This window comes from Colletotrichum spaethianum (assembly GCF_022836535.1).
Source record: "Colletotrichum spaethianum MAFF 239500 DNA, contig36, whole genome shotgun sequence".
Taxonomy (NCBI): Eukaryota; Fungi; Ascomycota; class Sordariomycetes; order Glomerellales; family Glomerellaceae; genus Colletotrichum; species Colletotrichum spaethianum.
The window spans coordinates 337037-362286 of record NW_026054806.1 but is presented as its reverse complement, the minus strand read 5'-3'; the positions used below and the strand labels follow the sequence as shown (position 1 = coordinate 362286).

The following is a 25250-nucleotide window of genomic DNA, read 5'->3' as shown; positions in this document are numbered from 1 at the left end:
CAGTTGAGCCTCAGTTGAGCCTCACACTGATTAGGAAGGGAACTTGGAGCCAACCGAGCTCGCTCTTGCCGTTTCTGTATGGATTTTACCTTGTGCCCCGGAAATTTCATCTTGTCTCGCGGCAATTCCCTTTTATGTCTTCCAACTTTCCTTGTAAAGCAGAAGTGACTGGACTTGACGAATGCTGCATTCAATGAGTTCAGTTGGCCGGTCTATTCGGCGCTCATCTCACCCCCATGATGGAGACATCACATTCCAGACGTCGCCGAAGCCAAAGTTTCGAGTGGATATGTCTTATCCCGCCTCCCTATACTATTCGATAGCAGACCCTTTCCCAACGCCCTTGGAGCTCTTCAACCCGTCGCTGGAATGCAGACTTCGATCAGTCCCCTCAAAGCCTTCCGAGTTTGGAAAATTGACTTTGGCCACTCTGGAATGGTGGTAGCGGAAGGCTTCTTCGAGTGAAGCGGCGTTCTTTGTCGGTCGTGTGGCAGAGCATCAGTAGTGCGCAGCACGCGCCATCCGCGACCCTTTTTACGAGGGCGCAAACACTGGCACGAAGGGAGGCATCCGCAACCGGGAATCAGTAGCCATAGACGACGGGATTCGCGCCCAGCATATCCTTTACGGGTATTGTCCCACGCTCCTCTCGTTTCTGACGAAATTACCTTCTGTTTGTCATGTCCTTCCCCGATTGATTTTGTTTTTGTTTTCCCTTTCTTTGGCTCGCAGATGCCGTTCCTTTCGTACAACGCATCAGCCATGGCAATGTACGTGATGTTGTATGTGTTCCCGTTTCTAGCTGCGCTTTCGGGAGCAGTACCAATCGTTTACTTTCCATTCAACTCTCAGCTGCCACCTGCGACCAGGATATCCGAGCCATTTTCATACACTCTTTCACCACAGACCTTTGCCTCTCAGTCCCAACTCTCCTACAGCCTGAGGAATGCACCATCATGGCTATCAATAGATGCCACCACCGGCCATCTCTCTGGAACCCCTCAGGATGACGATGTGCCGCCTGGTGAGGTGGTGGGAATACCGGTGGACATAGTTGCGACGGACGATACGGGCTCGGCAACGATGACGGCCACGCTGGTGGTGACCAGAAGACCGACGCCAAAGCTCAATATACCGCTATCCGAACAAATACAGCGGTTTGGCGACACCTCGTCACCGTCTGCCATCGCGGCATATCCTGCATCCGATTTCTCCTTCTCTTTCGCCAAGGACACGTTCTCCTACGCAGGAGACGGGCTGAGCTACTATGCAACGTCGGCGAACAATAGCCCTCTACCATCTTGGATCAAGTTTGATACCAACAGCCTGACGTTTACAGGAAAGACGCCCCCGTTCGAGTCATTACTTCAACCACCCCAGAAGTTTGACTTCAGTTTTTCTGGGTCTGATATAGTCGGATTCGCGGCCGTCTCCGTCGTGTTTTCCATCGTTGTTGGCGTTCACAGACTCACAACAGACACCCCTATCATTCGACTCAACGCGACTCGGAGGACAGAGGTTTCCTACACGGCGCTGGCTAGCAGCATCAGATCGGACGGCAACGCTATTGCGCCAGCCGACCTTGATCTTACCATATCTGAACTACCGAGCTGGCTCTCGGTCGATAATACAACACTCAAAATACAAGGAAACGCCCCTGATGATGCACAGTCGTCAAACTCAACACTCACTTTACGAGATGCATACGCCAGCACTCTCGACATTCTTTTGTCAATCACCGTCATAACGCAAATCTTCCGAAATACGAGTTTAGCCTTCGAAGCTACGCCTGGGGAGGAATTCTCATTTGATATCGAACCTTACCTATGGACGCCTTCAGACATTGAGTTAGAAGTCGACACTCCAGAATCTTGGGTCATGCTTGAGGGGCTGGTTTTATCAGGAACGCCCCCCAAGACTGGGTCGCCTAGCAATATCGAGATCATCGTCAAGGCAACATCGAAGAGCTCACAGGAATCAGAGACAGCAACAGCGGCCCTCAAATTACTGTCTGTGCCAGCTACCACTTCAACGGCTCCCACACCCTCAGCCAAACCAACGAATCCAGCGGCCAGCGACAGCTCGAAACAGGGGCTGAAAGCTGGCTACATTGTCCTCGCCATATTGCTTCCTCTGCTCTTCCTGGCCATTCTTGTTCTCTTGATCATCTGCTGCCGCAGAAGGAGACATCGAGAATCAGTTCAGGACAGCCTCAAAAACAAGATCTCGGAACCCATTCCCGGCACGTTTGTGATGAATGGCGAACCGCACAGTAGACACGGATCCGAACACTCCATTCTCGGGACGATGAAGCCGCCTGAGAGCAATCGACACAGCAGGCGTTACTTCAATTCTGCCGTACAGAGAATGAGGCAATCAAGAACACTCTCTACCATCACCGGGTCCCGTATGTCTCAGTCAAACAACCGCTCTTCTTATTTCTGGAGAGGATCCGAACGAAGCTTGTCGCCAAGATCTCCGTTGTCGCCAAGATCCCCTTCCTTCACATCCACTTGGCGTACTGAGGGCGTGAGTTTTCAGCCTCAGCATACGCAACAGCGATCGACGAGCACCTACGACGGCCCGAGCGATGTACATTCCGACTCTTCCGGTTTCCCACTAGGCCAGCGAGACGATTCGTTCCGGAGCGTGCTGGATGTCACTATCCCATCCATAGAGGAAGAGACCAGCAGTATCCAAGCAACCCCCGATTTGGCCTACACGAGTCCATGGAGAGAACCTTCTAGGTTGACTCTTGATCGATCGTTGCTACTACCCGCCGCATCTGGCTCCGATAGCCTGGCATCCATACCCGAGCAAGTCACGCCATCAGGGTCCAATCCCATACGTGGCAAGAGATTCTCGCTCTCGCAGCGATCAAGGAAAACATATACAGCTTTGAATGACTTGGGTTCACAGAGTAGCTTCCGCGGCTCCAGGTCTGGATCAGGACGCGGCAGACTGGGCCGACAAGACTCAAAGCCAGAATCACGTTATGGTTCATTTTCACGGCCCATTAGCAGGAAGTCGGATTCAAGCCCCTTTTTTGGCGGGCGGTCGGTTGTGCCATCCCGCAATCGATATATCCTGGAGAGTGATGACTCCGACTCATTACAATCGGCGAGGGAAACAAAAAATTGGGAAACGATATCACCGAGAGACTCTGCCGGCCTTGCATACAATGAGCTGACTCGGACCTCCCCGTTCTTGAGACCTACACCCTCTTTATCTCCTCGACCACTTAGTATTGTCAAGAGAGATTCAAGCGGGCCAAGATACACGAGGGACAGCCGAGTAGGCAAGCAGATGTCTCTGTCGCGACAGTCATCGTCCAGCTCCATCCGTTGGAACAGAGACCCTTTCGGGCAGCAGGGCGATTCTGAGAGCCGCCCGGGCTACGTATCGTCGAGGCCAAGTAGCGAAATTCTGGGCAAAGGGAAGGGGTTGGCGCGATACTCTTCGGGGCATGACTCGGAAGGTTCTGACTGGGTGACAGAGGCGGGGACAGTGGGGAAAAAGGGTCCTCGGAGTCGGCTGAGCAGCAGTGAGGATTTCCGTGTATTCATGTGAGGGGCATTCTTCCCCTCCTTTCCTACAACAAACACATATCTCTCGTTTGGAAGCGTTGCGATTTGTTATACCCGCCGAGGAGCTCGATACTCGGCGTCTTTTTCTTATCTTCCAGTAGTAATAGAGCAGGAGTGGGAGCATTAATGAGATGGCCGAGGTGTTGTTTGGGAGGCAGAGACGAGTGGGAAAGTGTAGACATCCATAACCCTGGATAGGGAACCCAGACCGTAATGTTGAATTGGCGATGCCACAAAAGTATATTTTGAGAGGGCACTGAAGGCTTCCCCGGGGACCCCTTTTTTTCTTCTCTTGTTTTAAGCAGAATGAGTCTGTGCTTTTTTATCTCGCTCCTTGGAAAGGCTTGAGCAGGGTCTTGTGGGGGGGCGCATGCTCGACACACATTGCGCCAATGGTGGGAGTTCAGCCACAACTTAGCTAAGCCGGTCTGAAAGCGACTAGCGTGACTTGAAGCCCCAAGATTGGAGAAGGGAGGAAGGAGCCCCCACCGTTGGCCCTCTGGCCAAGGCTTTGGGGTTTAGATCGGATTTCCCGAGGGCGAGGAGAGAGCTTGGACCTCATTTTCCAATCCATTTTTGGTCTGCTTCAGGTCCTAGCTTCGCTCGGGCTCAGAGAGGAGGGGAACACTGGCACACTGGAAAGGGGGAGGGCATGGGAGGGGGAGATGGGATTCTCTGCTTTTAGGTGCAGAGGTTGAGAGAGGGGCGGGAGGGGGCCCTTGCATGAGCACGGTGCAGTACATAGGTATGGCAGGTGGATAGATTGGCTTGACTAAACATGATGATGGAAGACTGTGTCACTTCCAGTTGGCTGTTGTGATTGTCATAAGGCGTAATGGCATACTGATATAGACAGAGCTTTATGTTGGTCAGCCCAGACTATGAAAGACTCCATCGTGACGGAACTCGGACAAGAGACAAAATTGGTATGAAGCATGGTCAGCATCCGCCAGTGCTATGACGCAACCGCAGCAGAGTGGAAGTGCGACGAGAGAAAGAGAGAGAGACCAAAGAAAAGTCGTCTAGGTATTTGCAGCAGATCCTTTCGTACCGGATCCGTAACACGTACACCCTGTCCCCGAACAGCTTAGAAATGACGATATTGCAATTGCCGCACAACTGAGTGTATCCATTCCTTCGTTCTATTGGCCGGCCAGGCCGTTGCCAGGTGCTGGGGCAAATATGCAAGTAGGAGCGAGAGAGAGAGACGGGGACAAGACGCATAACGCCCCTCTGTCCGATTGTTGGTTTTTTTGGGTTTTGTTTTTTACTGGACAGACAACGTTTACTATGCCCACAGCGGTGCCATCGAGAGAGTTGAGAGCCTCGTCCAATTCCATATAGACTCAAAATAGAGTTGGGACACTCGACTGGGAAAACGTACCGGTTTAGTCTTGTCCTCCGAAAAGTCTTGTGTTTCTTGTCCATCTTGAGACAAGAGCGACTGAGGTTGGGTCAGCTGGGGCGAGGTGACTCCTCCATGGTGTTGTTGTTGGTGCAAAGCAGTGGAGGCGGCGACATGACCCAGCACCACCGCACACAGCCAGTGTATCCTCCCAGTTCGCCTCACAATCTCGTCACCAACTGGTCCTTCGCTTTGGACGGATACCAAAAACCTGGCCCCTTCCCTACCTGGGTCTTAGCACCGTCGTCGTAGTCGTCTGGTGGTTGTGGTTCTGCTGGCGGTACGTACCCCTTTGGAGTCACCTCACAACCACCTGCCACCCAGCCAGCCAGCCAGCCAGCCAGCCAGCCAGCCAGGAGAGGGGAGAGGCAAGCAACCTCCTGCCCCAGCCTAGCCCAGCCTGCTGTCCTGTTCCTTCCTTCTGTTGCTTGCGCCTTCCCCGTATCGCACAACAACTCACTCGAGAGAGTGCCACCACACGCGACCTGACCTGCCTGACCTGCCTGCCTACCTTGCCTTCACCACCGCCCATCCGCGTGGAAAACTCTTCTTACTCACAACCTCACCCACACCACACCGAGCTACGATTGAGTTCGGCTCTTTTTCCCTCTTCCTTCCTCCCTCTCCCTCTTGCGCAACAATACCATTTTCGCGCAACAATCTCCTCCGACCTCGATCCTCTCTCCCTCCCTCCCTCAGAAAACCACACCCAACACCTCTTGGGGATCGACGCCTGTCCCCTGCTATTTCCCTTGCGATTCGGATACCCCGCTTCCTGGCCGAGTGTGCGCGATCTAGAACCTTTTGCTACCGCACCGCACCGCACTGCACCACCTTCCTTCACCTCGCCTCTTTTTTTTCTCAGCCTTTTTGCGCACTGCACGACGGGCTTTGAAAACTCTTACTGGCTGCGATATCGACCAGCACCCGACCATAAATTGACCGACCGAACACCTTTCAAACCCGGTAGCTGTGCTGCCGACTCATTGCATCCGTCACCATGGGTCAAACTCTCTCCGAGCCCGTTGTCGAAAAGGTATGTCATGATTCCCCTCGTACGCCCAGGCCAGCTCACCTGGACTCTGCTCTGGCGACGCGCTGCCTTGTCCAGCACCCTACCTCGAAACCATTTACACCTTACTGCACTTCCTTCCCTTGGGCGCAGTCACCCATGGAGATGATTCCGAACCCCGCCTTGCCTTGCCCTTTGCTTCCGGTGATACCGCGCGGGCACGCGATGTGGCAAGGTAGCTCGGGGCTTTCTGTTCGGCAATGTTCACTCGCTATGACGTATTTCCAGCCTCTTGATGACCCATTTGACTGACCACGTTTCCACCACTACAGAACTCGGCCAAGGGCGAAGATGAGCGCCTCCTCTACGGCGTCTCGGCCATGCAGGGCTGGCGCATAAGCATGGAGGATGCCCATACCACCGTCCTCGATCTTCTTGTTCCCGGTAGCGATGACGCCAAGAAGCACGAGTCTAAACTCTCCTTCTTTGGAGTGTTTGACGGTCACGGCGGTGACAAAGTGGCTTTGTTTGCTGGAGAGAACATTCACGAAATCATCAAGAAGCAGGAGACCTTCAAGAAGGGCAATTACGAGCAGGCGTTGAAGGATGGCTTTCTGGCGACGGACCGCGCGATTCTCAACGGTAATAATCCGAATCCCTCAATTCTACAACGCTCCGGGGGCTTCGCCTTTGCAAACATGGTCGTCTGTTACATCCGTGAAGGATGCATGTGCTAACAGTTGGGTTTCTGTAGACCCCAAGTACGAGGAGGAGGTCTCTGGCTGCACTGCCTGCGTTGGCCTGATCTCGGACAACAAGATCTACGTGGTACGTTTGAGCCCGCTTGGCCTCGCGCGATACAGTCGCATTACTGACGTAGAATTCTGCGAACAGGCAAACGCTGGCGACTCGAGAAGCGTTCTCGGTATCAAGGGCCGGGCTAAACCCCTGTCTCAGGACCACAAGCCCCAGCTCGAGGGTAAGTACTTGCTCGTGGCATGCGCAACCTTTCAACGCTGACCTGTCCTCTCCTCAGCCGAGAAGTCCCGTATCACAGCCGCCGGTGGCTTCGTCGACTTTGGCCGCGTTAACGGCAACCTTGCGCTCTCTCGTGCCATTGGCGACTTCGAGTTCAAGAAGAGCGCAGAGCTCTCCCCCGAGGCCCAGATTGTGACTGCCTTCCCCGATGTCGAGACCCACGAGATTAGCGATGACGATGAGTTCTTGGTCATTGCTTGTGACGGTACGCAACAGAAGCTGGTTCTAGACACAGGCATATGAATCACTGGCTGACATTACTTTCAGGTATCTGGGACTGCCAGTCCTCTCAGGCGGTTGTTGAGTTTGTTCGACGTGGCATTGCGGCCAAGCAGGAGTTGGACAAGATCTGCGAGAATATGATGGACAACTGCTTGGCTTCCAACTCGGAGACTGGTGGTGTTGGCTGCGACAACATGACCATGGTCATCATTGGCCTTCTGCGCGGCAAGACCAAGGAAGAGTGGTACGAGGAGATTGCCAGACGTGTTGCTGCTGGAGACGGACCTTGCGCCCCTCCCGAATACGGTACGACTGAACCTGAATCCACCTCCTCTTAAGGCGTTGGACGCGCGCCAATACCTCCACCCACATTGTTCTGAGACCTCGCTCTCTTTCCCGTTTTAATACAACCATTATCCCCCTGTTATTACAGTACATCTGTTTCGTGTCCCAATTTCCTTTTTTCCAAGGAGGAGAGCTGATCCATAGCCTGCAACTAGCTGAATTCCGTGGTCCCGGAGTTCACCACAACTTCGACGACAGCGACAGCGGCTACGACGTAGATGTTGAGAACAAGGGCAAGCCTTTTGGCATTGGCGGCTACAAGGGCCGTATCATCTTCCTTGGCGACGGCACTGAGGTCCTGACCGATTCCGACGACACCGAGATGTTCGACAACGCGGAGGAAGACAAGGATCTTGAGAGCCAGGTCTCCAAGGCCTCCTCAGCAACAAGCAAGGACGGCGAGGCTGACAACAAGTCGGCCACGAAGCCAGAGCAGGAGAGCAAAGCAGACGCGGACAAGACCAAGGAGGAGTCAAAGCCGGCCGCGACCTCTGAGTCGACAGAGTCGCAGAAGGCCGATAGCAAGGAGAAGTGAGCTCAGCGGCCGACGATGTCGACTTTACCTTGACGAATGATGTGGCGTGGATGTGCATGCTGGCTCGGAAATGATCGGACTACGAATCCGTATGACTTGAAGAGATTCGAAAGACTTTATACGGCTTGGCTGGGATGGGACGACTGAAATGTTTCCACTTGTTTTCTTCATCATATTGGGTGTCCGGGCCGTCGACAGGTTTGCGATGGGTGGAATGGAAGCAGTCGCTGCGGCCAAAGGGACGGACGACCGCAGGTTTAAGAGGGCCGAAGACTCACCCGTGCGTGCCGTAGCTAGTGGCCCACCGTGGGCTTACCTAGTGGCACGGCCTTACACATGAATTTATTTGCATAAACCAATCCATATTCCTTCATCGACGGCTCGCACTGTGATGGGAATGACCGTTCAGACCAATAGAGCAAGGGTTATTGGCTCTTTGGGGGCCTGCGGTGTCTTGCGCCCTGGGATTTAGTCCGCAGCTCAAGAAGCCATAAAGCTTGTACAAGGTACCATGGGCCTGGTGCTTTTGGCCGCGGAGTGATGTAAGCCACCCGACCGGTCAGCCGCCCTCCTCTTCTCCGCAGGTGAACAAATTAACCGACGGCGCTAGAAGTCGTCAATAGTCAGTTGCCCGAGGACCTTTTTCTTTTGGAAGAACGGCCCGACGACTAGCCATCCTTGTACTATCCTTTCTTAGATGCGAGTCAGATGAGGGTACTCTGCTTAAGCCCTGCGCTACGATGTAGACATTCATCTGGATGGGTAGTAGGAAAGGGGGCTGTCTCGAGTGAGGAAATTGGACTTTTGATTTTGTATACAGGTTCTATGGGTATTGTCTAGCAAACAGATCGGTGATGTTGTACAGGATGTTTCTTTATGCATGGTTGTCGAGGCCTTGCTACTTGGATGGCTCAGAAAAGGTTTTGTTTGAGTAACCCTCAGACACATTCAAGGGCTGATCTTCTCTGCGGGATCGGCTGTGGTGGTTTCGAGGTCTTGGTTAAGAGACGCATTCTCGCCGCCGTCTGCAGGAGCGAGATGCGTGACGGTCATATCGACGCAGAGGCGTTCCAGAGATTCGGGCTCCGTCGTCCAGACCCTCCGTCGGAGGGACAGCGGCTTGCCGGGCACGGTAATCTTGCGCGGCTGTTGGCTCTGCTGCTTGGCTTGCTTGACCGCCTGGTTGATCCGGTTATCGACCTCCCACGACGCGTCCAGGAGCTCGTGGAGGGGCTCCTCGGGGCGCCACCCCTTGAACCGTTCGTACATGAATCTGGCGACCCAGGCGCCAGAATTCTTGCGCTTCGGCGGCTCCATGTCTTTTTGATGGAAAGAGGGCAGTGCCGGGAAGTCCGCAGCGGTCCGCTTGCCATCCGTCTTGGTTGTATGTACTCCTGGACTCTGGTCCAGCAGGTCGGAAACACGGCCACGCATGTACCAGCTGGTCTTGCCTTCTAGACAGGCATATCGCCAGATGAGACCCATGGCGTTGGGCTTGCGAAGCCTGAACGCCAGGGTGAACAGCTCGTGGTACGATTGCTCGTCGAGCGCGATGTTGAGCTCGTGCGCCCTGCGGAGAATGGCCGTGGAGAGGGCGAAATTGCGCTGCGACCGCGCATGATATAGGATCGTGTTGAGCGTGAGGGTGGTGGGGGTCGTCAAGGGCAGTTCGGTCATGATGTCGAAGAGATCTAGACAGGAGGCGAGGTTACCCAGGCGTCCGAGCTCGTTCATGATCTTGTTCATGGCGGCTTTCGAGACCCAGGACCTGCCATATTTGGCGTCCTGGCTTTGAAGGAACTCGCGAATGCCGGGCCAGTTGTCTCGGACGTGGTGGATGTCGTATACGACTAGCTCCTTCGCGATGAGTCGAACGGCGATAGGGTCCAGCAGCAGACCGAGCGAATGCATGATCTGGATGGCATGGCGGCGGACGTGTTCGCTCTCCATGAGTTGAAGGAACAGCGACCAGGTCTGGGCATTCGGCAGACAGCCGTGCCGAATCATCAGCTTCACAATAGAGTCGAAGTTGTACAGGTCTTTGACCTTGACGTTTCCGGCCAAGATGATGTTGAAGGTGCCAGTGTCAACGGGCAGGGGGGAGTTTAATCTTTTCTTGAAAAACTCACGGGCGTGGTTGCGATGCGAATGGCCGCGCAACTCCATGAACTGCAACGCCTTCTTGAATGCACGCCCCGAGTGCGCCGCGCTCGCAGTTTTGTCCGCGAAGGCTGCGTTGAGTAGGGCAATTGCTGCTTCGTTTGCCGTGGTGCCTGAGCCGTAAAACTTGGACGCGAGACGCTCAGGGAGTCTTGCGTTCGTGATGGCGGTGACGTAGGCTAGGAACGTCTGAGGAGTCCATTCTCGAGGCTTCAAGATCTTGTGGTGTGGCTGGTATGATGTATACTCGGGGACATAGTCCGGACGTTGCGATTCCACGGAACTCTCCCATAGTGTTTCTACCGTAGACGGGGCCGATTCTTCTGGCTTGGTCGTCGAGACTTTGCTGCCGATGGCTCCTTCTATGCTTATCCTGCTGCTAGTTTGAGCAGCAAGCCGAGAGATCTCTTCGCTCGCATGCTCCAACGCCTCTTCGTCTCCTGAGAGCAATAGGTGAATCCCATCACTGGACGCCCTCCCGTTGCCGTCCTCAGGCCAACGAAGCTCGATATGACATCGTGTCTGCTCGTGGATATCCCAAATAGTGTGGTCCACCTCGTATAGCAGCTTGTTCCCAAGCTCTGGCCCAACCGAGATCTTGCGTGCACGAATCTGCCATGGCCCCTAAGCGGCCGGGTCCGTAGTCGCAGAATATCCAAAGTAGCCCGCCAGTTGGTCAGGGGTTGGTTCTTGATCTGCCGGATAGCCTGGAGCCGCAGCTGTCTAGTCACGCTCTGAGAGGCTCGCTGAAGACTCGTCCGCGTCTCTCGTGAGGAATTATATTGTATGGCTGGCGCAACCAGTACGGAATCGTGTTGTATGGGGGCAACGGCAGTCTTTTTGGTGTTTTTGCTGGGCTTCTTCGACCGCGTGACCTCTCTTTGGGAGCCATCCTTGATCAGAGTACCAAGCTGAATTTTCCTGATTAGCAGAGGTTGCTGCACTTCCTCGGCGGAGGTAGACGTCGTTGTAGGCGCGGACCGTTGTATGCCGCTGACCGAGCGTTGACCATTTATTGTCGTTGTTATCGGTTCTTTTGTTGATGGCGACGGCTGCGGTTCGTTCACTCCTGTTTCGAAAGCCCGATCGACACCCTTGGCTCTTCCTTCCTCGTTGGTCCGTCCTCTGGGGAGAAGGTTAACAGCGTCAACCGCCGGCTGCTCGCCTGCCCCTTCGCAGGGTCGTCGTGGCTCGCTCGCGCAGCCGTGCTCTCTGACTTGGTTCCGTGATGTGACGCGATGGTCTCACCGGGGCCGCGCTTGGTGGAATCGGAAGCTGTGTGCATCCATTGATGAGAGAGCGACAGTTGAGCCGAAGGCGCCCGAGACCATCTTCGAGGACCCCTGGGAATCAGAGAGATCCCAGAGACGCCAATGCGGTGGGATCGGGCTCTCCATGGTAGCGTGATTCCCAGGGACATTGGCTATGAATGGCCCATGTTGTATGCTGGGCTCGCAGTTTGTTGCATCTGAAAATGTCAAGAATTCGGCCAATTGCTTTGAGCGAGCTCGCAAGGCCCAGCTAGGAGAAATTTCCACTTCGCGCCGATTGATCCCGGCCCCGTCCGTCACCCCAGCTCCACTCTACCTACCTGCCTGCTGCGGCCTTCTGCACGTATTCTGGAAGGACAGTGTTTGAAGTGCTAAAACGGATTTCGGGACTGTGCATTGATAAATGGGATTGGAAGGCAAAGCTCCTTGTACTAGAATAACAGCGACTAGCAAACTTGTATTATATGAAGCCGGGTATACAAGAAAAGAATTTATCCCCTCATCCCCATCACTTTTTGGGTGACCCAGGCAAGGCGCCAGAGTTGACGTGGGCCGGACCGCTCTGATCAACGCCCTGCCAACTCTCGTTCCATCCTTCGTTTTCTGCGACAGCGTGCTTGGCTTCGCCGTTCTCTGCCAGACCCTTGACGTCGCTCCAATACGACAGCCTTTTCACTTCCTCATCCGCGTGCTTGATCGCCGCGGCAAGATGCTCCTTTCTCTCCTTTGCCTTGTCACTGTCGCCCTCCTGCTCATCTGCGGCGACCGCATCGTCATAGATCTGCGTCAAGCGGCTCAGCAGAAGCCTCCTCGAGGCCTGGAACACAAAAATGCCCATAATTTCGTGCATCTCATCCTGCAAGTGCTCGAGGTTGTCTTTGGCGTGTGCCAGATAGTTTTCGACGGCCTCGATCTTCTCGCGGTCGATTCGCGAAGCTCGTAGGACCGCCATAAGCGTCCGCACATCCTCTATGTCGGGCTTCTCCTCCGCCACACTGGTCTGTATGCTCGTCTTGCTGATACTCTCTCGCCTGCTGCCCGCTACGCTAGAGGAGCGGCTGTGATTAGCAGGCGTGACTGTAAAATAGTCCGAATTCAGCATATGCGGATCGTCTGAAACGTCCTCGGGCTTCTTCTTGATTCGCTTGCGAACCCAACACCTTCTGCGAACGAAAGAGTTCCACCACTTCGGCCCATGCCATGAAAACTTCTTGTAGAACATGAACGAGTATTCCCATCCAAACTCGTCCGTTGTCACGCCTTCGGGCCGATGTACTCTCCACTCAGGCCATGCCCACTCCCATGATGGATCGGGAACTTGAGCTGTCTTTGTCGTCGTAGGACTTGTCTTGTGAAACTGGTTCTGCCATGGGGAGGGGTCGAGGTTGCCCAGGGCCTTTCCAGAAAAGAGGGCGATACCGCAGACTATACAGCCTCTCTCGTTCTCCCACAGTACGTCGATGGCCGTTTCCCGCTCTGCTGTCGCTGGTCTTGCTTTTTGGGTACCATTTCGTATGGGTATGGGGCCTTCCTGGGGTGTGGGTCCTACGTTGGGGGAAATGTCAGAGTTTGATCCCGGTTTTGAGATGGGTACAAGACGGGTTTACCTTCGACTTCGATTGAAGGAGCTGTCGTGGCTGTCGTGGTTTGAGGCTCAAGCGTTGGCGCACTCTGTCGTTTCGCGGGCTTTAACTGCTGGTTCTGTTCTTCTTCTGCAGATTGCCGAGAGGAGCCAGCATCGTGGGCAACGTTGCGCTCCGTATCGTCGTTTGCATCTGCATTCGCATCTTGATCCCCCTCTTGATCTTCGTCTCGAAGCAGTCGTGATCTGGTCGATGCACGGGTGGCTCCACCAATGGTCTCGATACTCGGCGATGCAACGCGGTCGTCGTGGTTGACGAGGTCAATCTCGTGGTCGTAATCACTATCCTTCAGGCCGGTAACCCGACGAGAGCTTCGAAATGATGGCATCGCTATGTATCACAGCTTCGCATGCCTGACGCCAAAAGCTTTCCGCCGAAATGCGGCGCCGATACCCAACGCGTCGGAACAAGAGCCGGCAGGCACACTTGAGGACAATAGGAGACGTGAGTGGGGAAGATGGGATACCAGGCCGGACGCGATCTAGCTTCGCAGAAGTAATGACGGCGCCTCTTCTGGAATGTTGGAACACGAACAGAGTCTGGCTACCCAGACATTGTGCCGACCCACGGCTGTACGAAGACGGTGTTCCCAGACGCCCCGTCGAAGGGGTGGAAAAGGGAGGAAGGGTCGTGGTGAGGGAGAAATCCCTGAATGGTAAGACTACTACGAACTGCGTGCTGCGAGGTGTAGTTTTAGGAGGTCAATTGGGAACCGCGCTTCGGACCTAACGTAGGCTAGACCACCATCGCCAAGCAGTGACCAACTGAAGATACTGAAGAAGGCTAGCACGATGCAGGAGCAGCACGGCGGAATGGCGAAGCAATGGTCTGGAACGAAAACTGGATACGGGCTGGCTCGGGCGCTTTCACAGGTGACGGGGCCAGGGCAGGAGGCGGCGCGTCGTCAGGTCCTGTCGATGATGTAATACCTGCGAAGTCACAGCGTTTCTCAACGAGCGTCGAGCACCCTTGTCCTTGATTTTGAATGCCAGAGAGTCCAGCTCGGACAAGCGTTGCCAAAGCTGTGCCAGGAAACGATGGGTGCCACGGGAGCCACAGAACAGCGGCTCGGCTGGTACGAGAGCCAGCTGAGAGAACCTGGTTTGGAGCTGTCGAGACGGAAGGAAGAAGAATTTCCATCAAATATGACAGCTGGTTCTCGGAGCTTTGATAGGTATATTACAAGGGACCCAGCCACAGTCGGGATGCGTCTGATGGTGAACCTTGAGAGTACCTCTCTATATGCCCTGGAAGGCGTGAGATGAAAGTACCCAGACGGTCCCCTCTGAAGCATATGGCCTGTGCACGCTGCAGGCCTGGCTCGGGTGGAGTGCTCGGCCAAGAGCGGCTAGGGGGAAGCTACCTGCCATTCCCCGCATTCATGCCGCTCGACGTCATGTATCCTTCATACCTTCACGTCAACCAGGAGCTTTGGTAGCTTGAAATTCCTTGCCTAGCCGACGACAGGCCAGTAGGTGAGGCAAGGTCACTGGTGTGATGCGCACCAGGAGTGGGAGAAGGGTGTAACCGCGCAGAATGAGACAAGAGCTTGTGGCGCTCGTGATTCGGTAGTACTAATAGATCGTGCCATCCTTTGTGACGACCACTGTTCTTCCCTCTTCTTCTCTCTGTTGATTCAATCAATCAAAGCTCGTCATCTCAACCACAAAGCTACAGCTCAAGCTACATCAGAAACGACTTCCCACTCTTCACTACAGACACAACAAATCAATCAAAATGTCCAAGTCCAAGGCTCCCGTCTACCTCGGCCTCACTGCTGCCGGTGGTATCGGCTACTACCTCTACAGCGCTGGCGGCAACCCCAAGGCCGCTGAGGCCAAGTTCGAGAGTACGTCTACCTCACCCACTCATTCTCTTCACGCCGCAAATCTTCGAGGTGCTAACCAACGCGTCAACAGGCGACGTCCACAAAGCTTCCGCCGAGGTCAAGTCGCACCTTCCCGGCGGCCGCACCCCCGACGCCCAGAACAAGGGCGCCCAGGTTGGTGCTAAGCTTGATGAGGCTGGCGCAAAGCTCGACTCTGCTGTACGTTTTCCCGCATTCATTTCTCTGCCAAGGCTTGTTTGGAATTGGGCTGGAACGATTGACTGACCACTCCTACAGGTTGCCCAGGCCGACAAGAAGTTCTCTGCGACCAAGAGCAACGTCGAGGCATATGCAAAGGACGCAAAGGCCGAGGCTCTGAAGAAGGTTGATGCCTTTGACAAGAAGGTTGAGGATGAGGCTGCAAAGGCCAAGAGCGGCATCTCCAGCTGGTTCGGTGGCAAATAGGCGTGTCAGGATATAGCGGTCATCGTTTCTTCCCTTTTTCCTCTTTTACGGATCCATCATGACACGGGGCATCGGTTGCATTTTAGTTTTTCTCCCCTATAGCTCAGGGTCAGGAGTTTTGTGCAACATGAACAAATTTTAATACTTTGACTTAATTTCGCTGAACGGAAGTAATATTTGACTTCCCATTGGTATCCCTTGATTGCGCCTGGTAATGTTGTTACGTGACCAGTTTTCCTCTATTCCTCGACGCTGCGAGATTTTCTAATACACATACATTTTACATAAACTCATTTCTCCAACGCCTCTGCCACCATCTTCAGAATCTCTTCGGTGCCTTTCCTAGCGTTGGCAGGCTGCTTGGCGATCGCTTGCCAGTATTCGCCGTGTCGGGGCTCGTTCAAGACGCATTTATTAATGACATCCGCTCGTTTCTCCTGAGATCCCATTAGTACATGAACAGAAGACTCCATCCTGGTGGTTCGGGAACTTACGTCTGTGCCATGCTGGAGCAGGAACTTGTAATACCAAGCCCAGGTGTCGCCGTTGTCGCTGTCCAGCACCAGCGCCTTTTCGAACCAGTTTTGGGCCTTCTCAAGTTTGCGTTCTCCCCAGAAGATGCGGGCCACGGCCACGAAGAGTATCGGGTCATTGTCCACTTTCTTGATAGCCTCCAATGAGCGCGGCTTCCTTTGGGTTCGTGGCTCCAGGTGCCAGATCTGCTCACTCCAAAGGAGACCGCTCTTGGGCACCTCTTGAAGCGCCTTGGCCATGAGCGACTTGGCCTGGTTGACGTTACCTGCGCGCCGCTCAATGCGGACAGACTCGCACCAGAGCTCTGGTGATTTGGGCACAGCTAGTCGGGCTCGGTCGAGAACACTGCGAGCCTTGACGACCAGCCCAGCGTTCTCCTCCAAGCGGGAGTAAAGGAGCCACAAGGGGACAGACTTGGGTACCGCCTTGACGCCGGTGCTGTATGCCTCTCGCGCCTGGCCGACCTTCCCGAGGTCTTCGTAGATTTGTCCCTTGAGCATCCACAACTTGGCAGTAGCCGGGAAATACTGCAGAGCCCGTTGCACGAGATCCAATGCTGCGTCGCTATTGCCCAGTACTCTCTCGAATACTACACTCTTCATCCACACACGATCCGTGGGGGCTTGGTCCCGGGCTTCCTCCAGCAACTTGCGAGCGCGCTCGGTTTCTCCGTTCTCAGCCTCGAGCTTGACGGCAGCGAGCCAAATATCTTCGTTGTCCGGGTTCGATTTGAAAGCCCTGGCAAGTACCAGTCTGGCATTGTCGACTTCGCCGGCTTGCCACTTCTCCTTGGCCAGCATCATCCACAGCACCTCGCTCTTGGGGCATGCCTCGACAGCCTTCTCCAACAACTGAGCAAGGGATTCCTTCGTCCCGTGGTTTCTCTCCAAATCGGCGGCGGCCATCCATAACGTCCTGCTGTTGACAAAAACACGCAGCGCGTAGGAGTAGATGGCCCGTGCCGTTTCGTACATGCCGCGGTTGATGCTGCTTCTTGCGTCCTCCATCCAGGTGTCCTTGCGGTCATCATCTTCGTCCAGACCGTAGCCTAGTGTTTCTCTGATGATGTTTCCACATGTGATGACAGCGCCTTCCTCCTCGCACTTCTCAGCCTCGGCAATCCACTCCTCGCGCTTAGGCATGGCAGATTCCTTGACGAGAACCGCGACGGCACGCTTCATGACGTTCACCTTGGTGCCCTCGCCAAGCTGCTCCTGCAAACGAGCGGCAGCGATCCAAATTTCGTGAGACGTAGGAACCGCTTTACGTGCCCTGTTGAGGACCTTCTGAGCGTTTTCGGGACTTTCTAGTCTTGCCAAAGCCAACCACAGATCAACGGATAGGGGTATAAGCTCTGTTGCCTTGGCCAGCAGCAACCGAGCATCTTCCGGATCTTCTTCCAGGTTGACCGCTTCTTTCCAGAGGGCCTCGGATTCAGGGATGTGATCCAGGGCAAGTCGGATGACTCTCTTCTTCGCCCTGGGCTCGTTTTCTAGCCTCATCGCCTCGACCCAGAGACGTACGGACCGGTCGTTCTTCTTGATGGCTTCAGCAGCGATGATCTTAGCGTTCTTGCCCTCGTTGAGTCGAATATTCTCCAACCAGACGTCCTCGCTCTTAGGGCAGTGTGTACAGCCACGCGCAATCACGTTGCGCGCAGCAACCGTCTTGCCTGCCAGTTCCTCCAGTCGCGCTGCCGCGATCCAACCGGGCGCATTATTCGGGTTGGTCTTGATAACCGACGTTAAGAGCTCACGCACACGGTTGATGTCGCCGACCTGAGCTTGAGACTCGCTGAGGACGCTCTTGTTCAAGCTGGTGATATAACCCTTGGGGTCGATAGTCGATGCGCTACCAGCAACCGATTCGGTGCCATCCTGTGACGCTTGCTCAAGTCTGGACTTGAGGACTTTGTCTCTCGCGGCACCGATCTTTGCGAAATTCGTCATCGTACCGTCCGCTGCGTCTGCGCTTGAGGAGGCACCATCTTCCGCAACGGTGGTGCCTAGCTCGGACGAGTCTCTTGCGGCGGCGAGAACGCTATCAGGAACGGCGTAGAACCGTTGTCGCAGGTTCTGCTTGCTTCTGCGATTCTTTCCTGTCAAATCCCCAACCTCCGGGAGGTTTGCCCATTCGTCGTCCGTAACTGTTGATAGCGCCCTCTTGAGATCGGCGAACTGCTGCTGGATCTTGGGGTTCTTCCGCTCGTATTCCTCCTGTTCGGCCTTTTCGCGCGCTTCTCGTTGTTTTTGTCGCCTCCTTGCCATTTTCTCATCTACTTCTTTCCAGATCCTGTCGGCCTCCTCGTCGTCTTTGTCGTATACGCCACCGGCGAATAGGCCAACCTCGTTGTCGGGATCTTTGAATCGGTCGTCATCATCGTTGTCATTTTCGTCTGCCTTCTTTCCGTCGGTTCCCAGTCCCAGTTGTGCAGCACGCTTCGCGACGGCCTCCTTGATCTGATCTTCGGTTGGTCCTTCGCGTGCAGGCCCCAAATCGGATCGCGTTGTAAAACCCGTGGCACCTCGACCAAGACCGGCAACGTAGTTTTCGGGAGCCGGTTGGCTCAAAAAGTCGCGTCGGCCAGACATCGTGTCGAGTGCGCAGTTCTCTCGTCGTTGGCGCGGAAAGGATGACAGAATGCGCACCGCCTGGGAGTTGTATAGAAGGTAGGGAGATCTTGCGAGCGGCTGCAGCTCCAGAGCTGGCGGTTGCGCAAGGCTGAAGTGGTACCAAAGTTTTTAAGCTACGGGATCCCTGCCACCACGACCTTTAGTGGGGTTGCTCCACTAAAATTTACAAAAGGCTGCCCCTCCATCTTCACCGCAGACTTCGACATCGTCAAGATTTCGGAGTCGCATTCGCTGTCAACACACACTGCCTCCGAAACCTCTTCGTATACCCCCTCGGAGATCCTTTCTGTCTTTGATTTCTCATCGCAACACCAAACGAACTTGCGCGACAGTTTAGACACAATGGGCAAGGCTAAAGCCCCTAAGCGGAACGCCGCCTCTTCCTCCTCGGGTCCCTACTCTCGACCCTCCCAGAAGACCAACAATGTGTTCAAGTTTAACGTATGTTAGCTGTGATGATTCTTGTTAACTGATTCTAACGTCTGTGTAGACAAACGTCGGTCAACATATCTTGAAGAACCCTGGTGTTGCGGACGCGATCGTACATGTACGCCCAGACAGTTCCTGTCAACGACGAAGCGCATGCTAAACAGATCCATACAGAAAGCCGAGCTCAAGCCGACGGATACCGTTCTGGAAATTGGTCCCGGAACCGGTAACCTGACGGTGCGGATATTGGAAAAGTCAAAGAAGCTCATTGCGATCGAGTTCGATCCTCGAATGGCAGCCGAAGTCACAAAGGTTGGACATCACACAGGCAGGACGATATCCAGGGGCTGACGGTATATATAGCGTGTGCAAGGAACACCCGAGCAGCGCAAGCTCGAAGTTATGCTTGGAGACGCCATCAAGGTCAGTTCTTCACTGGGTTCTTGGGCCGATTCTTGCGTGCACAGTAGCACTGTGTCGCAAATGTCCTGGAGGTCCGGCTTGTCGTGGTTTGGTTCTTACTGACGTTAGACATCAGGTCGACTGGGTGCCTTTTGATGTGCTCATTTCCAACACGCCCTACCAGGTAAGTAATTCAAAGTCTCGTTATAGGGACCACAGGGCTTACTTGTTGTTAGATTTCCTCGCCCCTGGTGTTCAAGATGCTTGCCATGCCTAAGCCACCGCGGCAAGCGATTCTCATGTTCCAGCTTGAATTCGGTCAAAGACTCGTAGCCAAGCCCGGAGACAAGCTTTACGGCAGATTGAGTGTCAACGCCAACTTCTGGGCGACGTGCTCCAATGTGGTGAGTAGCGGACGCATCTACTCATACACAAATACCTTCACTGACACCCTGATAGATGAAGGTTTCCAAGGCCAACTTCAGGCCGCCGCCACAAGTCGACTCTTGTGTTGTGCGCATCGTGCCCAAGCAGGGTGCCGAGCGTCCCACCATCGCCTTCGAGGAGTTTGACGGTCTTCTCCGTGTTGTGAGTACTTGACAGGCACGTACTCAATCGTTTTCTTGCTAATCCTTGATTTCAGTGCTTCAACCGCAAGAACAGAACCATGAGAGCGAGGTAAGATGTTACGAAACGGTACAAAAGACATGAATGCTGACAGAAAAATCAGCTGGCTTGGTACAAAGGAAGTCCTTCAGATGCTCGAGAAGGTAATCACCGAAACCCTCTGCTTGGCAAAAAGTCGGATTGCTCACAAAATCCACAGAACTACCGTACGTGGGCAGCCATGAACAACGTACCTCTTGACGACTCCCTTGTTGAGGACGACGAAGACGACGCCATGGAGATGGACGACGACGCGGACGCCGGTGCAGAGGAGGACGACGTCGAGCCCATGGATGACGACACGCCCGAATTCTTCAAGGAGCTCAGCGCCGCCGCCGGCAAGGCGCCCGAGAAGACCAAGAGCAAGCGCAAGAAGACAAAGGTTGCCGCGCTCGTCCGGAGCAAGATTGAGCGCGCGCTTGAGAGCACCGACCTGTTGGAGAAGCGCGCCCGCTCGTGTGATGAGACGGACTTTTTGAAGCTGCTGTCCGCCCTCAACTCGGAGGGCATTCACTTTGCTTGAATAATAGCTCGTCGAGGGGACGGGTTGTTTATATTGGATGGCATTCCATGGCCTGGCCTGGCGTTTGGGCGTACAAAAACATTAGAGAGAGAGATATCAAGTTGCGGATATAGAATGATGGTCCATGGTTGTATTTCACATTGATGGAGCTGTGCTGCGCTTCCTTATGGCCTCCTTCTGCCTCGTATTCCTCCAGTGACCAGTCCCTGGTTGTAATTTGTCTCTATATACAACGAGGCAGAGATGAACTATCACACGGCATGACAAGATACTCTTTGTTCGGTCCGCTCTGGCCCGAGTTGTGTCTCCTTCCACATTCATGTCGGAGGTGAGGAATAGCATCAGGTCGTCCCCCCGTCCCCCATTACTTGAACGACCGCCCAGATAGAGACTGGCAAGGCTACGAATCCGCGTACCAGGCCTAGGGCTTTTGGGATGTCAACAGAGCCTCACCTCGACGCTCACCATACTGGATTAAACAGCCCCCCCGATTCGTACTCCCTCAGCCTTTGGACAGAGAGAGAGATCTACACTCCTAGGCCCCATCCATTCCATCCGTGAGGAACGCCGCTGCGCGCCAGCAATTTGACGGAGTCACCATGTCAGACTGTAATCGGCATGCGCCTTGCCGAGGGATGTACACCGTTGCATGCCGGCTGTGCTTCCCTCGCGCAAGCAAAACCAAGCAACCCGCTGGGTCGAACCAAGGCAGGCTTGGAGAACAGCTCGAAATGGAAACCGCTTTCCACAAATAAAAGGCTTGACTTCCCGATCATGTCACTCACTCACTCGTTTGATCCGAATTGGGCCGGTGGAAGAAGCAAGCATTTTGACATTGTGTCTTTTTCTGCTGGGACAGGACGTTTACCCGGGTATGGCACCTTCCTCATCAGGTACAACATCATACACGTCTCGCACAGGAATACATCGACTAGAGACAACGGAAGAAATGAAGGGTGCTGTCCAAGGAAAAACCAGTGGGAGCGTGTGGCTCGGTGCATGCAGTTCCCAAGAGTGTCGAGTGAGATTTGGCACGCACACACACACTTCGCTGCGCCTAACGCAACTCATCACCTTCGGAACCACATATGTAAGCAGAGAGGAAGGCTGCCTACCCGCGTGGATGCTTCCCGCCAGCGCATCGCGACGAGACGAGCAAGGCCCGTCCCATCTGACAGGCGCCCGCTATTCCAGGAGGGCGGGTTAACTCCAACGTCTAGTGGGTTGGTTGTCATGTCTTGTCTCGTCTCGCCTGCCTGCCTAAAGCTGCCCGACAGAGGTGTGGCACGTCATGTCTCATGCCTCTTCCATATTATCCTTGGCTGTCCCAACCTATAGACTTCCGGGTTCCTGCGCAGATGATCAACGCCCAGCAAGCGGCGCTGACACGCGGGATGGTAGACAGGTAGGTGGAACAACTTCCTGGGAATTGCAAATCACGCGCTGGCGGAAAGCGGTACAGACGTGGGAGTTTGACGAGGTGTGTCTCTTGATGGGTGGGGGCCATGATTGTAGATACCTAAGCAAGGCTCAAGGGGCAAAATAGTCAAGGCGCAAAGCAGGAAAAGAACAGCAAACGGAGGGTTCTTCTTCTCGTCTGAAAGCGCCTGGCTTTCCTTCTTGTCCCTGAGACCAGCTGGAAAGTCGCGTTGGAAAAGTGTTCACCACTTAGGCACCGTCGCACGGGAGTGTGAGACTTGCCTACCGATCCTCCCAGTACCCTTTCTGGGCACTAGAGTGTTGCTTTACAACGGAATCTGACTTACCTCGATACCTTCATCTGCACCCAGCTGAGCCACATTTGGGACACAATTCCTTGTACTCTGCAAAGAGAGGCGTTTTTCGATGCGACGTTGAGTAAAGCCGAAGGAGGAGACGTCGGCTTATACCTAGCGGTTCCGTCGCACAGCATCAGCTGTCAGATCAGCGGTTCGTCGGGTTTCGGTGTTCCAAAAGTCAGGATGGCCGGTGAGCGCCTCGGTCTGGGCGGACCAGAGAGGACTTGTTATCCTGTTGCGGGGGTCGCCGCGACCCATCATACGATGGGCCAAGGTCGATGACTAGAGCCGGATGGGGATAGGCGCCGATGAGGAGAGCATCAGGTAGGTACGGACGGCCTTGGCTGAAAAGCCCGGATCCTATTCTAGCACAACCATCGCTGTGGAGGGTTGATCGAATAAGCAAAGATGTCGAGACGTCAAGCCGTCTCGGTAACGTCCCGGTGCGCCTTTCTGGGCGCTCGTTCTGCCTCGTCCGTAGATTGGAGTGAGATGAATGACGGCCAATCGTGCGTCGCATCCACCCCGGTAGGCCGGTGCCATTGGGATAGCGGATGGGAAGCGCAGATAATTGCCTCGTGGGCAGGTGGATTCACTGTGACGTTCGGTCTGGGGGCCGGGGGCCGGTAATCTTTTCTCGCTTTAGGAGATGTCTTGGATTTTCCAGAACCCAAGATAGTGGCCCCCTAAACGACAGCCCAAGATTGGGTGCACATGGGAATGCAGCCAGTCGCGTGCCTGCCACGTCGTCCACTTGGCCGCTTGTGAGAGGCTCAGAAAGCCTGGCGTCAAGATTTGGTTGATTCTTGGTCGGCAAACCTGCAGTTGTTTGCGTGAAACGCAAGGGGTTGTTGGCAGCAAGAGACAGGACGAGGGCAAGCGGTGCTGTGCCCGACTTCGTTTCTAGGGCATGGGATTCGAGTTGACGCTGTTTCTATGTACTATATTGGGGGTGTGTGTGTCGAACCCCTTGGCGACAACAGCCAGGACGAGCGAAAGAACGATGGGGTCCGGAATAAGAGTCATATGAGTCTCCAAGATGAATGAGCCCTCAACAAGACAGGGCATCAAAACGACGAGGGGCTCGAGTGCGCGCCACTATACCTATCTCAACTCGTGACCGTTGGAGGGTCAAGCGTCAGGTCGCGGCGGGCACCGCGATTCATAGTTCCTCATGAGGGCTGAAGTGCCTGAGTTGACCAGGGTGAGAGTCTCCGGAGACGTGCGTAGACTTCAATGTTCCCCGACCCCGGGTCCGACGCCCACGTAATCGCTTCTGATTTGGTCTTACATAAAGCACGAGTACATATTGTTCCAAACGGTGTTGCGCCCATGTCCGATAATCGACATCGACAAACAGAGCTGGTTGTAGTTTATCCCGTGACCCTCGTCCAAGTGACGAGCTCCCGCCGAACTTCTTCGTTGGGTTGCGCAGCTCTTGGTAGCGAGATGGCTGCAATCAAAGAGGGTCACCGTAGTCCCCATTCCATTGCATCCGAGATTTGGAAATAGTAGAGTTTGAGGCACAAGATGCACCAGATTGCAGGTCCCAGTTATGGTCCCGGTCGCGGTTCCTGGCTGAAGCGCCTGATTTCCCTTGGCCTTAACAAACGTGTGCATAACAGCACCAATATCTGCGAAGATAGAAGAGTCGAGAAACCGAATGACGGTTGCTTAGTGTCGGGAGACGAGTGGCAGCGCAGGCGGCGTCGGCTGCGATGAGAGTTCAATCGAACCCAGATTCCTCTCTCATCCGGGAACAGGGGAGAGAGGGACAACATAAAGCCAGGGGCTCTCATTGGAAGAGCAGCGTCCCGAGGTTCCAGAAATCCGATCCCAAACAGCGGTGATGGCGGCGGGGAAACTAGGTGACAGCCCGCCGGTGCAACAGAAAAAAAGAACAACAAAAAAAGGACAGGGAAAAAGAAAGCCGAGTGGGTTCCTGAATGGGGATCAGCTGCGCCGTATGTCCTGGCTTTGCCTTGCCTTGCCTGGTGCCGGGGGGCCACCACGAAGTTGCATCCAGAAAAATTCCAGATGGCGGATGAAGGAGCTTTGGGCGTGGGCCTTTGGGGACAGTGGACTTGGGCTGCGTTCATCATCCACTCTCATCCACAGCCCAACAAGGACGAATCAGTCTGCAGAAAAGCATCGGGGAGGGAAGTTGCGGTCTGAGGCATCCCGTAGTGGTTTCAGGGGTTTTGCCAGCCATGGGTCTTTTCTCTTTCGATCAATCGGTCCAAAGCACACTGGTCTGGAAGGCATGTAAGCATGTAAGAAGCAGGAGTTGAGGCAGGGCAAGGGCGAAAAGGTACGTCTGGCGAAGTAGACCGTGTACCCTCGTACCTCGCTCGTACCTTCTAGGAAAACGGGTGTCCTCCCCCGCCTGAGTGGTCTATGCCTAGCGGATGAAAGGGTACGTACCCTGCGAGGATGGTGGCCGGACACCCTCAGTCGCAAACTCCGAGGCAGGCTGGCTGGCTGGTGTTGACGTTTGTGCCTGGTACCGGCCTGGCCTGGCGAAATGGCGGATGGGGTTTGTCGTCTCCCCTCTTTTTTTTTTTTTTGGCTCTCTCTCTGCAGTCTGCCCATTCACGGTGGCACAATGCTGCGTTCCCTCGCCGAGCCCTCCGCCTTTCGTCCTTTGTGACGCTATGTTGGGACCTGCAGCAAGTCGGGTCCATTTCTCGCGTTGGCTGCTGGTGAAGGAACCCGTGTGCGGCGCTGCCCACTCTTCCAAAGCTCCGGTCTTTCTACTCAGCGGAGAAGAGACG

General features: G+C 54.6%; 7 protein-coding genes across 7 annotated transcripts; 4 read left to right on the top strand and 3 right to left on the bottom strand.

Annotated features, from left to right (window-relative positions):
- Nucleotides 1-1083: 1083 nt before the first annotated feature.
- On the top strand, nucleotides 1084-2525 carry ColSpa_10577 (axial budding pattern protein 2; the record flags this gene model as incomplete). Its single annotated transcript, XM_049276789.1, is given in 2 exon segments — nucleotides 1084-2407; nucleotides 2419-2525. The coding sequence occupies 2 exon segments, from the start codon at nucleotides 1084-1086 to the stop codon at nucleotides 2523-2525; spliced, it is 1431 nt and encodes a 476-aa protein (XP_049132746.1).
- A 3467-nt stretch (nucleotides 2526-5992) lies between these two features.
- ColSpa_10576 (protein phosphatase 2C 2) lies at nucleotides 5993-8144 on the top strand (the record flags this gene model as incomplete). Its single annotated transcript, XM_049276788.1, has 7 exons — nucleotides 5993-6028; nucleotides 6337-6646; nucleotides 6759-6832; nucleotides 6899-6983; nucleotides 7041-7247; nucleotides 7310-7570; nucleotides 7765-8144. The coding sequence occupies 7 exons, from the start codon at nucleotides 5993-5995 to the stop codon at nucleotides 8142-8144; spliced, it is 1353 nt and encodes a 450-aa protein (XP_049132745.1).
- A 948-nt stretch (nucleotides 8145-9092) lies between these two features.
- Nucleotides 9093-10923, bottom strand: ColSpa_10575 (uncharacterized protein; the record flags this gene model as incomplete). The annotated part of the gene is given in 2 exon segments (XM_049276787.1): nucleotides 9093-10885; nucleotides 10896-10923. Coding segments are annotated over 2 exon segments (1821 nt in total).
- A 1160-nt stretch (nucleotides 10924-12083) lies between these two features.
- Nucleotides 12084-13546, bottom strand: ColSpa_10574 (meiotically up-regulated gene 65 protein; the record flags this gene model as incomplete). The annotated part of the gene is made up of 2 exons (XM_049276786.1): nucleotides 12084-13120; nucleotides 13183-13546. 2 exons carry the CDS (start codon nucleotides 13544-13546, stop codon nucleotides 12084-12086), a joined length of 1401 nt encoding a protein of 466 aa, XP_049132743.1.
- Nucleotides 13547-14955: 1409 nt separating this feature from the next.
- ColSpa_10573 (uncharacterized protein) lies at nucleotides 14956-15511 on the top strand (the record flags this gene model as incomplete). Its single annotated transcript, XM_049276785.1, has 3 exons — nucleotides 14956-15067; nucleotides 15138-15265; nucleotides 15344-15511. 3 exons carry the CDS (start codon nucleotides 14956-14958, stop codon nucleotides 15509-15511), a joined length of 408 nt encoding a protein of 135 aa, XP_049132742.1.
- Nucleotides 15512-15801: 290 nt separating this feature from the next.
- Nucleotides 15802-18636, bottom strand: ColSpa_10572 (pre-mRNA-splicing factor prp1; the record flags this gene model as incomplete). The annotated part of the gene is made up of 1 exon (XM_049276784.1): nucleotides 15802-18636. The coding sequence occupies one exon, from the start codon at nucleotides 18634-18636 to the stop codon at nucleotides 15802-15804; it is 2835 nt and encodes a 944-aa protein (XP_049132741.1).
- Nucleotides 18637-19020: 384 nt separating this feature from the next.
- ColSpa_10571 (dimethyladenosine transferase) lies at nucleotides 19021-20698 on the top strand (the record flags this gene model as incomplete). Its single annotated transcript, XM_049276783.1, has 8 exons — nucleotides 19021-19119; nucleotides 19169-19225; nucleotides 19282-19419; nucleotides 19471-19530; nucleotides 19646-19693; nucleotides 19746-19913; nucleotides 19969-20097; nucleotides 20231-20698. 8 exons carry the CDS (start codon nucleotides 19021-19023, stop codon nucleotides 20696-20698), a joined length of 1167 nt encoding a protein of 388 aa, XP_049132740.1.
- Between the last annotated feature and the right edge of the window lie 4552 nt (nucleotides 20699-25250).